A 14,829-nucleotide genomic window follows, 5' to 3' on the forward strand; every position below is an offset into this window, starting at 1 on the left:
AAATGAATGTGGCACCAGAAACAAACAGTTCATTGCCAGAAACCTCAACTCCACACAAAAGCCCAGTAGACACAGCGGCTCTTTTTTATGCAACAGAGCAAAGCAACACTTTCTTAACTGAAGCCTCTCCCTATGCTACTCTTACTCTAAGGGTAAGAATCGCCCTCAGATGGTAATCCTTCATCTGGGCACATCACTTTTAGGCTTCTTTGGAAAATACAGTTCTGTGCACGCGCAATTGTGTTGCCCCCCCATCAGCATTACCTGTGCTCTGCACAGCTTCGTTACAACAACGGGGAGCTCACGTAACAACAACTCTCCCCTTTTCCTCACTCCTTAAACTTGGTCATTAGCAGGCTCGGACCTCCCACCTCAACGGGAGGGCAGCAGGAGCAGGCTTGTACCGTTCACAAACCAACCAACAGATGAGAAAGATGAACCACTTGAATGGGATTTGTATTTTGTGCTTTGGTGCAGCTGACATAACCTGTATGACAGTTGGGTGCGGCTCAGGAAGCAGACGCGTAAGGGGCTGGCTGTGCTAACGTCAGACTGTAATCAATAATCAGGAATTATTATGCCCCAAGCATTAAAGCTGCACTCATCCACCAAAAATCGTAGCCTAAAAGTCATGTCTTCCCAGAAGAAACCCAACCAGATGGGCTATACGATCACTGGACTACAGAGAAAGAGCAGAAGAGGATGTATGGCTGACAACAGAGAGAAGGAAGATCCCTGGGCTTGTAACACACCCAGCTGACTCCTCCTACACGTGCACCATGACCACACACACTTTCAGTACAAAACAGCTTTTCTGGACAGAAGTTTGGCAGTAGCCACTGCTGAGTGTCTTAGTTTGGCCTTCCATTCAGGCGCTCTAGAGGACCTGGCGTTGTAAGGACAAGAGTGGGAATGGAACTGCTGTTACTGCAACAGAAGCTGCACGGGGGACTCCAGCAATCGTGTCTGCTCCCATCACCACCAAACAAAGCTTCAGAAGAGATTTAAATCACGAGTTTAACGCTGATTCGCACTTTGCCTTTTTGCTGCTTTCCATAAAACTAAAGGTTAATTCTGCTCAGTTGCTAAGACAGACAGACATACTACCTATTTCTGTTTAAGAGACTATCCTCTTTAACACAAGCTAAAAATACTGGGTTTATGTGGCAAGTGGTGATTGAGACATTTCGAATTATCCTTCTGCTTGAAATAGCTCCATGCTACAAATGGATGGCAATTAGGAACCATAATATATTGTAGGATGCTGCTTATGTACATTTTCACTGGCTAAATATAACTATCTTAAGTGTGCTGCATACACAGGAAAATACGAGTGCAGTACTGAAAAATGTTTTGCACTTAGAACCGATTCACTAAACAGAAATATAACATACAAGATCAGGAAATGACAGACTAACAAGTCTGTAATTTCTGAAAATCCCACTAAGCGCACGTTAGAATTTGGTCCCATGTCCTTTAAATTTTGAGAACTGGCACTTCTCAGTCTTTTCCAAAAATTTTTCCTTCTAAATTGAAAGGAGGAAATTTTTGGTCTCAATCTCACCTCAGCTTGGCATGAACTGATTCCAAAAAGATATTTCCCTTGCCCCTCTACCCAGTCTGAAAAAACACTGCTGGAAAGAAAACCTTCCCTATGTAAATATGAATGAAAAGCACTAACATTTCAAAAACTGTAAATGCTAAAATTTGTTCCACTGGAACTTATGACAGTCATAGTTACCTAATGCAGCAGATGAAATTGCGACATATTTATTCAGCTCAAATCAAAGTTAAAAATATTTCCCAATTCCCTACATAATTTAAAATGTCTCTTTCACATCCATAATGTCTAGCAAGTTTAGACATCAACAAACACTGCCAATTTCAATGAGTTTTTTCCTTTTGATGGCTGTATTTTAAGGTATCTAAACTAAAGAACTTTTTTTTTTCCTTTTTGCTTTGTTTTTGTATCTTCTTGAAGTCTCACAATTTCCTTCATCCGTCTTGGCCCACAGGTGGTGTAACTGTCAATTCTTCATTTTACTAACGAGTTGCCCATAGCGTCCAAAACGACACATCAAGGCTGGATTATGCTGTAAACACTGAGTTAGAGATGGTTGTTGCCCCTGAGGCTTTTCAAAGTCAGACAAAAAGTGAGACAACGGAGATCCAAAAGCTTGGGAAGTAACACGTGTGGTTACACACCACATCACTGCAGGGCCCAGTCTGCAGACTCCCAGCCAAACGCTGCTCGACCCACTCCAGCTGCGCACAGAAGACGAGGAAGGCAGGAAGCTTTCACTGTTGAACTCAATGCACGTATTTGCCCCTTTCTGGGGCGTTTTCCTTCCCTTGCTCAGGCTGATAATCACGAGCTGTTGCAAGAAGAGTCTTTCACAAGCTGGCCTTCAAATAATGTTTGGCCTCTTAAGAATTCAGCACAGAAACCCCCTGCACATGTCAAGACTCACCAAAATGACCACCACCAAGGAATGTTTTCTTGAAAGCAGCTGTACAGCATCTTAGATGATTAACAGCTTACGCATTGCCACGAGCCAATTCTAACTTTCAGGATCAGGGCATGTCATTGTTTTCTGGACCTTGCTTAGTTCAGCAGTGAATAATCACAAGCTTCATGAGACTTGGGACCTCTGTGTTGGCTGCCTGTGCTCCAGAGGTGGCACAAGGAAGTAAACTGCACGTTTTAGCAGATACTATTTTTAAAGCACTGTGAAACTTCCAGGTTTCATCAAAAAGCAGGTTTAAGGGGCTATGGAGACCCTTTCCCATTAATACAAAGGATACGCTCGCAGTCATGAGGTGGATGGCAGCCAAACAGTCCTTCTGTATCCACTCTGTGGCTCCATCGTGCCCTGCTGGGAACGGACCTTCTGCTATAGACAGTACCCAAATGCAGCCACAAAGTGGTGTTTGCCATGCAGAACAGGAATTGTTGTTTTATGGGCAGTAAGACGCCAGGTTACTCAGATAACAATACCTAGTACCCGCATTCACTATGACAAGGACTGGGGCTGTGCACAGGGAAGAGACATCTGAAATCCAACATTTTCTATTCTAGTTGTCTTCTCCCCACTTAGGACTCCCTACAGCATGGCATCCAAGTCTATTTTAGGTGGATTTAGTTGCTGACCTTCCTTCTCCGCTTGTCCTCCCCCTCACTCGAGACATGGAGCGGCCCGTGGCACGGCAAGTCAGGATGGTGACACAGGGAAAGAGCATAATGTACTCGACTGAGTGGTCTAAAAAATCCTGCTGCTCTGCTTGATACCACTATAACTGAGCCTGTGATATGAAACTCAGGTCCACGAAGAGCAAGTGGTACAGCGACTCAAACATTTAACAAAGCCAAGCGACACAGCTCTCAGGCTGCTCAGCTGGGACCTACATTTACTTCCCAAACCTGAGGACTGTTCTTTTCAGCAGCAGGAGTTTGATGATAAGCAGCAGATGGGAGCAGGGAGGACGGAATTGTCTGTCCTTCTGTCATTCTCAACCACATTATCACCAGCTGCTTCCCCGCCTATGAGAAATCTGCTGGCTGGGGCACAAGAGAGGACAAGCCAACAATGACAGAATTATTCCCAAGAGTTCGCATCTTACATATGAACACAGCCACACAGAGTTTGTCCCACCTACTGAAACACAGCCAAGGAAAGAAAGAAAATGGGGAGGTAAGGACATGTCAGCTCTTCAAACAAGAAGTTAGCGAGAGCTCTGCTTGGACACCCACGCATGCAGATGACCGCAGAGCTTTCCGTGGCCTCTCTAATCACCAGTGCCATTCACAGTGTGACAGGGGGATGCTCACTCAGGCTGCTATCGGTGAGAACATTTAGACTGATTCCTGCGAATGTGAAGCAATAAAAGAGAAGAAGTGGCTTGGTGCAAGAGCTGGAAAAGAGCACAGAATGGGAGACATTGGAATCAGCGCAAAGACGGAGTCAAGGAGGGGAAAACAGGGCTGGGGAAGAAAAGAGGATGCGGGACAGATAAGGGAAAGGGGAAAAGGGAAGAAGTTTATACATCCCCATGCACCAGTCTGGATTTGAGGAGTGTGTCAGCTGCTTAATGTAGAAAAGAACTGCTTCCAGCCAGAGCCCAACTACCCTCAAACCAGTCCTGAGCAGCTCACTCAATTCCTCAGGCTTCCTGGCTCAAACAAAAGTTCAGGTGAGCACCTTGCAACTTCCCTGCAGCCAGCCAGGCCCTAGAGTAAGCCACTAAAATAAACTGACCATACATGTGGTGCAGACAGAAAGACTTCTTACAATGAAAAAAGACAAGCAAATCATATGAAACCCACTACTCAATTTGTAAGAATTTCTGGCTTTGTTTTGATTTTTACTGTCAAGTTTTTACTCATGTGCTTTAAATGTTGCAGTTCAGATAGAAACAGATTCAGAAGGATGAGTGTGATGTGAGCTGGTACAAGGAGATGGCAGGGAGAATCTGTGAGATGTGTCACAGCAACAATGGGTCAGTATTTAACAGCAGTTCAGACAGAACTAAAGTCTTGGGCTATTCAATACAGCCACTCTTTCTTGGTGTGTGCTTCTTGTCAGTGGTTCCTGGACCCCCTCCCACGCTACAGGCTCATTTCCCCTCCTGCAAAGCTTAACAAGAGGAGGTTTACAGCCAGAAGGTTTTATAATGCAGCTTTCTTGGCTGTGGGGATGAGCTGTTTGACATGAAGGAAGATACTTCTGTCCTTCCTCTGTAGGCCATATAGGGCTTGACAGGAATAAAAAAGAAATAACCTAAGGCTGCTGCTTTCAAAGGGCCCCAGACGAGTTAGGAACCCAAACAGTATATTGGCATTTAAAGATGTGCACTCAAAGGCTTTGAAACCCTTCTGACAAACCACTCACCACTACCCACAGAAGACAAGACACGAGGAGCAGACGTGCTGAGAGGCAAGTGGCCACTTTCAGAGCAGCAAGTCAGGCTAGCAGCTCTTGGCAGTCAGTGAACTAAGCTGTTCTGTGTCATGTCTAACAGCCTGGCTGGGCTGACTGAAGACAGACTGGGCAGCCTCTAAGGAATCCTGACTGCTGCTACTCAAGTGGAACAGGACTAAGGCGTGCAAGGGCCTGAAACACAGAGACAAGCTCACCTGATGGGTTCTGCTTACACCTCTTTTCTTTAGGTTTTTCTGTCCCCGAATGAACAGCTGTAATTGTGGTGAATGCTTGGATTAGTACAGGATTGTTCCCCAAAACATAATATGCAGTATTTTAACAACAAACAATGTTTTTCCCATTCACTATCACCCACTCTGCTACCACACATGGGTTTTCCAACACTACTTCACTCCTTTTCAACATGCTTCCAGAAAGCCCCTTACTTGCTTCAGAGGCACACATAAACCCCCACAAAAGACGCTGTGTAACCTGCTCCAGGGAGAAATCCCTTCCCGTACCCGTCCATTACAGCTAGTGGTGTTGTGAACACCACGTGCTTTGGTACTCCTGAATGGGGAATGGAGGGAGGCCAGCCTTTTCTGCCGGCATGTTACTTATCCCTGCATCAAGATGCCGAAATTTCATTTCATCTGGTCTGTCTGTTATGCTTCAGTTAGGGAGCATAAGAGAACGGCAGTGTCCCACTTGAAGGCAGGGGGATACATGGGCGGGATAAAAATCTTGCAAAGAAAACTCCATAAATGGTACACCTAAACAAAATTGTCTAGGCCAGTGGTTCTGTTTATTTACTACCACTCAGACTTAAAACTCAAAGAGAACTCCAGAAGTGGAGTGAATTTTAACTCCTTCTAGTACATATATGTTGGTTCCACATCTACACACCCGGTACACTTGGCCTCCATGCAGTGAACTCACAAGCAGCTGGACTCTGCTTACAGCAACACGTAAATAAACTGCCACATTTCGCATCACTGTAAGATGCAAACTGCTGTTCCATTCATAGTCCTCAACTTCTCTTACTTGTTGCAAATGGCTTTGCTTCACAAGGACTTCACTGATGCACAAAGGACAGCTTTATCTCCATCCATATCCCCCTTTCTCTACATCTTTGTTTCCCACTGAAAAATCTATGCTAAAGTACCTGGACCTTGGGAGCAGGATCCCCATATCACCTTTTTTACAGGCTTGGAGTGCCAGGAATCTGGGGAGGAGTGAGAAGAGGGCACTACCCCAGGAAGGCTAGCTGCCTGCAAGCTTAAAGAAGGTACCCCAAATATATAAACAATCACCAATCACAGTTGAATCCTGCTCTGGAGAGGGACGTGGTAAGCAACAGCAGGAGGGAGTGAACACACTTACCACTGGAGTTCTGAGAATTGCTGTTTGTTTCTTCAAAGTTGTTCTGCGCTTTGCCTTCCACTCTCCTGCTGAAAGCACTTTCTGCTGGGTGGAGAACAAAGCAGAGATGGTGACTGGTCAATACTGGAGGCAGAACCACACAGACAGGAGGCAAGACAACATGCTCCTGTGCCACATAATCGCATACCCTGAATACAGCAGAAAGGTGAAATACCTCGTTTTGGAGGCAAATGGGCCAGATTCACTGAAGGGATAACAGGTAGATATTTTTCTTGAATGCCTTCTGGCTGAGGTGGCCTGGATTGGCTCTTAGGGAGCCCATGAACACCAGTCCTGACTGAACCAGAAGGGTCATGGCTTCCTCCCCTGCAAAAAAACCCAACCCTTATCTTACTCTTCCTTAAGGCAATAAGTAGCCCTTAAAGCCTCTGGCACAGGTGACCGGGTTTCCAGACTGAACTCAGGTCCTCATCACAACATGTAGCACGTCACCTACAGAAGCACTATGCCAGCTCTCCCTGTGCTTCCCAGTAATCTGCCTTCCTTCCTGAACACCACCCCTGAAGCGTTCAAGTGGAGGACTGAAGGGCTGTCTCAGAGCCTGTCCACGATGTCTGGAAAAGCTGCAGTAGATCCTCTGGCCCTCTGTGCTTTCCAACAGTGAACTTGCTACTGCAGCCCTCCCAAGGCCAAGCAGGCAGGCCCTGCTCCTCCGCAGCGTGCTGCCAGCCAGTGCTCTTGGCAATGGCGCAGGGCATTTCCCAGTAACTGTAATGGGAGGACTCCTCCAGTGGGCAGAGGTGGTTCCTGACCCTGGCAGTAGCCGCAGTGTCCCGAAACGTCACTGTACAGCACAGCTGAGGCGCCTCCCATCCTTCCCAAGGTGGTGTGCCCTAGCACAAGTTCAACAGCACAAGTGGTGTGAGGCCTCGTCTCACTTCAACTGGGTTTGCAATGTCTGGGCAAATGCATTTACTGTAGCGACTCAAAGGATAAACTAGAAATCAATAAATTGAAGGTGAACTGGCCAAACTAGTATGTAGGGACTATGCTGTATGGACTCCTCCCATATGTGGAGTCCACTGTCACCTAACAGGTTCATCTGAATGTGGCTTAGCAAGGCTCTGCTGGGCCCAGCAGCATGCAAATTGTATAGGGAGGGACTTGGGGGACAGAAGTCTTTCTATTCAGGAGTGATAGGGACTGTTGAAAATTGGTATCAGAACATTATTTCATGACATATTTCTGCAGACCATTGGAGCGGTCAGAACTGCTGTCATGACTTTCAAAAAGAGGCCCCAGCTCCCTGCAGCCTCCCAGACTCCCTGTGCTGAAGCAGGCTCAGACACATGGGCATAATTTATGTCTGATGTGGCTAGAAAAGACCTGTGCATGAAGCTCCCAGCCCATGAATTCCGATCCAGCCAGTCCCTAGTGGACCCTTCCAAGTCCTGAGCAGACTTCTCAAATTCTAAATCTACTACATTCCTGACTCTTTCTAAAATGCAGGAGAACAGGAAAACTTGGTAGTCAAAACAGTTAAAACAGAATCACATGAAATAGGGCTGAAAAGGAACTGCAGACATTACCTAGTCCACCCCCCTTGACAGAAAAATAAGAGGAATGAGATGCCTAAAGTAAGTAGAAAATTAGATGGCACGGTGGGAAAAAGTGACCACAACAAAACGGATTAGGCCAGCCTATCCCCTCAAGAGACCCAGGTTCAAATCCTGGCTTATGTCACAAGTGGAAGTGAGTTGGAGCTCTAAAAAATGTTTGGAAAAAATCTGCATGGTAGTTTTGTCCTTATCCCCTATCCTTTTCTTTTTTTTTTTTTTTTCCTTTTTTTTTTCCCCCTCAAGTCTGGCAATAAGAAAAAAACAGTTTAATGCATCTCCTTGGACTTACTGTGTCCTTCCCACACAGGAGAGGGCAGCTGACACAAGTTGTCTCTCTTTCTTTCCTCATACCTGAACCTTTTGTAAGCAAAGCAAAATTACCTGTGCAGACAAAGAAAGTGCCACACCACTAAGGTCTGTGCAAACACTGTCAGTGGAGCTGTACTTCACTGTCCCTGCTATTACCCAGGCCCACGTGGAACGTCTCTAACCACAGCCCTCGTAAGGCATCCCTTCTGGAGGCTGTCTTCCTGCCAGGGGTTATGGTCAATGCGTTTGTACTAGAACTTCAAGAAGCTGCTCAGGCTGCATTTGTACAAGACACTGCCTTGAAAGACACCATGGAAATGACAGCACCAGATAGACAGGGTAGGACTCCCAGACTAATATTAGTTTCTTGAAGATCAATCTACCAGGCTCAAGCATCATGCAATTCCTTCCTCCATACAGGAAGAGAACAGCTCAAAGTTTTTACCCAGTGTACTGATAAACTTTTGGATTAGAGAAGCGGGGGGAAAAAAGTGCCTTTACAAAAAACATTTCCCAGCTACTGCTCTGATGAAGCTGGCCTCTGACCCAGGAAGGCTCCCAGTTTCTCAGCTTTTGTGAGAGACGTGAAACTGGAAGAAGTTGTCGCAAGTTTAAGTAAATAATGAAAAAGGTTTCTCAGGTTTTAACTCCTAACTTGGTTGAACTGGATGGACTTCAAATTAGTAACGAAATCATATAAATGTTTAGGAGGTGCAATAACAATACGAAATCTCAGGACTCACAAGCTGTAAGAAGACAGGTCACTCACTGCAACACTGGTAGCTGCAGTTGTGTGTATTAGCTAACAAAAAGCATCCTTGTTCAGCATCCCATGGCCTCTCCCACCACAGCCACCTCTGCTACTCAGCATCTGTCCATGCCAGACATTTCAGAGGTGTTTAAACACCAGCTGACTAACCAGCCCTCCTTCTGCAGTGAGATGAAGTACGTATCTATCAGTCCCATAGATTTAAGAGAGTGCTTCCCTGCTGCCTGGACATGTGAACACTATGTCTCACATCCTGCTATTAATAGGTATTTTTCAGTGCTCTTTGCTTTCTTTTTTTTTTTATCCTTTCTTTTTTTAAAGGTTTGATCTTGTTTGGAAGGAGGAAGCGGGGACTATGGGAGGACCAATCTTAACCTGAGCCTTCTAACACCTCTGTAATAATTCTGTACCATTAATTTTGCTGCTGGAGCCCGGCTTATCTCTCAGTGGTTCCTGTGGGGAGTGGAGCACTGCGAAAACACCTGTACTTCATTTCACTTCCTTAGGCACAGGCCTAGCCCTGAAAATATCACCTTGAGGGAAACAAACACTAAATCCCAAACAAAGCTGAAAACCAAACAAAAATCCCCATTCCTGACAAGCCACTATGCCAATCCTTGTCAGGAAGCTCTCCTCAGTTTGTGACACCAGGATTTGAAACAGGGTCTTTTGTACCTCATGGTTAGTACGATGCTTAAAAAAACCCCAACTCATCACTGGGAAGAGGTTATAACGACCTACTACTGATGTAAATTTTTATTTATAATGTGCCAAAGGATCTAATCCCCTCAACTGCTTTTGGGAGTAGCTTTTCTGGGACATCATGGGTGGAGCAGACTGAGTCCAGGAAGGGTCAAAAGCCAACCCAGGGCAGGATTGGACACTAAGCAGTTAAGAAAGTTGATGGTAGAAAGGCAATCGGTACCTGTGATGGCCTTGCTTCCTGGGGATCCAGAATTTGGAGCGCGGAACATCTGGGATTGGGATGCCGGTGCGACACCGGAGGGGGTGCGGTGCAGGAGGGTAGAACATCGGTTTATTGAAGCCGGTGTTTTTTTGCTGGATTGGCTCGCCTGCGTCTTCACTGCCACGAAGAGTGGAGATCGAGAGAACTCTGGATATGAACACTCAGAACTAGTGCCTGGACAGTCAGCTCCCAGACCGTGAGCCTTCTGGGAGCGTTGCTTTCTAACAGCCATGCTCACGAATCCCTTGCATGGGGACCTGCAGCAACTGTGGATCCACTGATCCCATGTAACAAAACTGGTTTCCCCGCTCACCTGAGGGGACAGATTCTTGGAGCTTGTTAGTTCCCTTCCACAACTTTAACTGCCACATGACCAACCCATTCCTCCTCCAGCAGGAATGACCCCATCCATCCAGGAGCGCTATTGGATTGCCATGGACTGGCTGGGTGTACCTGCATCTCTGTCCTCCCTTTCTGTATATGTAAGAGTTTGAATTTTGAGACCAGGTTTCTAATGTGACACTCAGAGCTCTGAATAGGGAGAAGTTTACATGTTTGTTACTTGAGCCTTGCATAAGTCCTAGAGATCTCCAGCTACATTCTTTGTCTCATTAACAAAATACAAAGGGAAGGGGGCTGTTGGTAATGGAAGGGAATTGGGAGGCAGAGTTCTCATCCTGCAAGTCACAAAAAGCCTTTTGGCCTCCATCTCCAGACAAGTACTGGTGACATGTGGAGAAATTCTAGTGTTACTGGGATATGCTCTTTGGATGTATCTACGTTTTGGTCTCTGCAATGCACCGGAGGATCACCAGGAATTTTCAATGCCAAAAGTCATGTGAAAAACCTTCAGGAGGACAGCCCTTTGTCTAGGCCACATGGATTAAAAAAACAATTACAAAAAATAGAGAAACAACCCAACCACCTCCTTCCTTACTCAGTGGCTTCTTCCATGGAAATCTGGACACGGCTTTTGAAGCCCAAGTCCCACTTCAACCATCCTCCATGAAGAACAACTAAGAAACAAGGTTCACATAACCCACAGCCCAAGCTCACTACCAGCAATTTCTACAGAGCGGTATTTTAGGAAGCCTGAAGTTGGATGGACAACTCTAGCACCTGTTCATCCTATACAGTGTAATTCAGAAATACTTATCCACATTGAGCAGTACTCCGTCATGGACTGCCATGGCAGAACAACAGCCTGACTCTGAAACAGGTGAGGAGAAAAGTCACCCGAACTGGGACTGGATGCTCATTTCCAAAATTTCATGAGACATTACAGACCTCGAATGTGAACTGCTCTCATCTTCCCTGTCAGCAGCACTGGAAAGTGAGGATTGTACATTCAAAGCAGCTTGCAAAAAGATATTCAAAGGACACAGTTTTTTATTTCACTTGATCTGATACACAGATCCAAGATGACGTTTCTTGTAAATGTTAGTGTACTTCTGCAGGAGATTCTGCACTAGGTTTTCTCATAGTTTAGGTCACAATACTTCTCCTCTGCTTGGTCTCTGGCCAGATGAATAGGCAGGAGGCTCGCTTTTCCTTCCTATACTTCCTTTCAACCACCATGGATAATCCTCCTCCAGTTGCTGCCAAACTGCCAGCAAGGATGTAGTCAGATATGACAATTCCTTGCTTATGTGCCATCTAGTTTCCCAGGAGGCCCCTTCCCACCAATTCCTGTCCATACCAGGAGAATTAGCAATCAGCCAACTACTCAGTGTCTGAAACAAAAAGTATCATTGCAAACCCTCTGTAGTCCAATAATGCTCTCTGACATCTCAAGAAAAAGGTCTCAGTGCTATGAAGACCTCCAAAATCACTTCTTTTTCCTCCCAACAAATAGTATGTCTTCAAATTCAGATCCCAGAGAGAACGCTGCTTCATCTGACACTAGGCAGAAAGAGTTTGAACCAGCAAGGGAAGACAGACAAAAGGGTATTAGTTCTAGCAGTTTGGAGGATGCCAGTAATCCATCGAAAAAAAAGTTTTAGACTTTAGGTCATCAGATGACAAATTCCCTCTGAAGACTAAGCCACACAGGTAGACACAATCACATAGCTCCTCTGTTCTGCTCTTGAAAAGTCATCTTCACTGTGGAACCCACTGCCTCAGGCTGACAAAAAGGTCAAGTTCAAGATATTTCCAAAAATGAAAATACTGAGTTGCTGAATGGTTACAAAAAACCTTCTGCCTCAAAACCTGCAGCTAGGCAGCAAGACTGGGGGCAGCATTGTGGACAGATAATCCCATAACTGCTGCTATGAAGTTTTCTAAACTTTCTCAGAAAGATATGCCCCAGTTGAAGCTGAGAAGGAGAAGCTACTGGAGAAGGAAGGGCAGGAGAGAAGTGATAGAGAGGGTAAGTCGCACTGAATGATCTCCAGTCACTTGGTAAACTGAGTGCACTGTGCTACAGCTGCACAGAACGGCACATGGTGTGCTCTTTAAAGAGTACAGATGATACAGGTGATACTTAAAAGATGGGGGACTCTGCCTTGGCAGCAGGACAAAGAGCTCGTTCACTGACGTGCTCAGTCATGATGGCTGTAGAGGAGCTCCCAGGGCAATGATGTAGCTAAAAGGACCGAGGTACTCTTTGGGTTTGCAATCAGGGCACTTTCAAAGGCAAGAAGGAAGACAGTGTTAGCTCTCAGTTCCTTCACTAGACTCAGTGCTGGCGCATGCCCTTCATGAAGGTGACTAACAGACTTGAGAAAATTCAGATGAGATGGCAAGAGGATAAATGAAGGACAAGGACAGCATACCTCACAATGGAAACACCAGGTCACTCCTTCAACTTAACTGGGAGGTTAGTCACTATCAAGTGACTTGACAGCAGGCTAGACAAAGGTCTAGAATGGACAGAAATTTGGTAATTTAGTCCTCCTTCACCTAGCAGATGAAGTTATAAATAGCAGCGTCTGAAAGCTATAGCTGGATAATTTTAGTCTTAATTTCATGAGGGTAATAATTCATCAAAATAATTACCATAAGAGGTTGCTGTGTTTTCTGTCACTCTTAAAAGCAAGATTAGATGTCTCTGTAAAACACGTATGTGAGCAACCCTATAGCATGCATTACTCCGTCAGTCCAGAGGTCACAGTGGCCCCTCCTGGCTTTCCAGTTTTTAGTAAGACCTTCAAGCCCCATGAAAGGCAAGCTCTGGCAGTAAGTAGAAAATCGGGCAGATATTTCAATTTCAAGATGTGTCCTCGAAAAATACATATATCCACACACTACCATGATGCACCACCACAATAGAACTGAGATCAGATTATCCCAGTAACTTCACTTTTTCCAGGTACAAATTCTGGCTAATAATTTGTGTATCACCTTTTTTCAGAAGGATCTTGTCAGGATGGGTAAGGAACCATTCAGTTGGTTCAGATGGAATTTTACGATCAGTTCTGAAGAACAGCCTATCTTTAATGAATATGATGGAAAGTGATTCCTTAACAATGGCCTGAAATTCAATATACTGAGTGGAAACCTCTGCTATCGGAACCAGGCCTTTCCACAGGAAAAACTCTGTGCTCAAACCTATAAAATTCTTAATGTGCTTCTTTAAACACACAAAGAAATACTGCCAGTGGAGCCTGTTGCTAAGGCACTGTGGGATCAGAGAGCAGGAAAAACACCTGAACTCACAGATTTCACTCACTGAGGAAGCAAAGACACACCATTCAACCAGAATCTGGATCTGTTTTTTTCTTGGTTAGGCAGGACGTGTGTGGAAACTAGAGATGCTACCAAAAAGGATCCCTTTCCCTAAGAGAAAAAGCCATGATGGCAGCTGCCTTTAAGAAACAAACACTGTTTTTAAGCACTTTTGATGAACAAATTTTATCTGGTGTTCTTTACGGTCAGAAAAGTAACTGAGCAGAGAGGCTTGATGAACTTCCTTGAGCATCTCAGGTGTCAGAGTGGATGTAGGTCGGTCTGTCCCCTATGGACCCAAGTACAATCTGGCACAGTGGGGTCTTTGAGAGCCAGGGCCCATCCCACAGCCCCTGACAGAGGTGAGCAAGGCAGGATCAGAGACAATAGTCAGGTTCAACCAAGAGTCCGGATCATCAAGAAGTTCATGGCGATGAGACAGGTCTATGGTCAAGCTGGGAAGTCAATCTACATGTCAGTGGCAGGATCAGCTCTGGTGAGGATAACCAGGGCCAGACACATACCAGCGATCCTCAGGGAGATCCAGTGTGATAAGACAGGGTTGATGTCAAGCTGGGAAGTCTACAGGTTGGGGTACAGACCAATGGGACCCACAGCCAGGCATGGGCATGTCTACAACTGAGCTCGAGACCAACATCCCACAGTGTAGCTCATGCAGGGACTGATGGTCCACAGTTGAGCTGAAACAGGGGGTTTGAATGTGGGCAGAGGCCCACGTGAGGCTGAGCAGGGCCATTACAACCTATGAGTGCACTCAGGACCCTGATATCACTTTAGATTTTCATCCTGGAAGCAATAAACATGGATAGCAGTGCAGATTTTTGTGCTCTCGCCACATATTTTTATGACCAGGGAGTCTGTTGCCTTATCTGCAGTTACTAGAAGATGTGATGAGTGCACACTCTTGAGACTGGACTTACCAAGGTAAAACCCACTCCTGGTGGCTTTCCTAGCCAGTCCACATCCCAAATGCACTAGGTTTTCTCTGCACTATAAACACATGATCTAAGAGCAACCACTATAGCCCAGCCACCTGCAAATGTGGTTAAATCAGTTCCACCTTATAGAGCAGACAGAGCCTGGAGGAGGACAGAAAGAAATCTCTGAACCCTCCCCCTGTGCACCTCCGTTCAGCGACATTTCTAAAACTGGGACAACGAACATGCCTACAAT

At 45.6% G+C, this 14,829-nt stretch overlaps 1 protein-coding gene across 1 annotated transcript in view; it reads right to left on the minus strand.

Annotated features, from left to right (window-relative positions):
* The window catches only part of ZNF618 (zinc finger protein 618), a 78,461-nt gene that overhangs the window by 17,831 nt on the left and 45,801 nt on the right, over window positions 1–14,829 (minus strand). Inside the window, exons 13-15 of the mRNA XM_086475920.1 lie at window positions 9,925–10,113; window positions 6,303–6,386; window positions 5,135–5,191 (exon numbers count right to left, since the gene is read on the minus strand). Coding sequence (XP_086332046.1) covers window positions 5,135–5,191; window positions 6,303–6,386; window positions 9,925–10,113 — 330 coding nt within the window. The remainder of the gene's footprint in view (window positions 1–5,134; window positions 5,192–6,302; window positions 6,387–9,924; window positions 10,114–14,829) is intronic.

Source organism: Leptosomus discolor, chromosome 19 (assembly GCF_034619465.1).
Source record: "Leptosomus discolor isolate bLepDis1 chromosome 19, bLepDis1.hap2, whole genome shotgun sequence".
Lineage (NCBI taxonomy): Eukaryota > Metazoa > Chordata > Aves > Leptosomiformes > Leptosomidae > Leptosomus > Leptosomus discolor.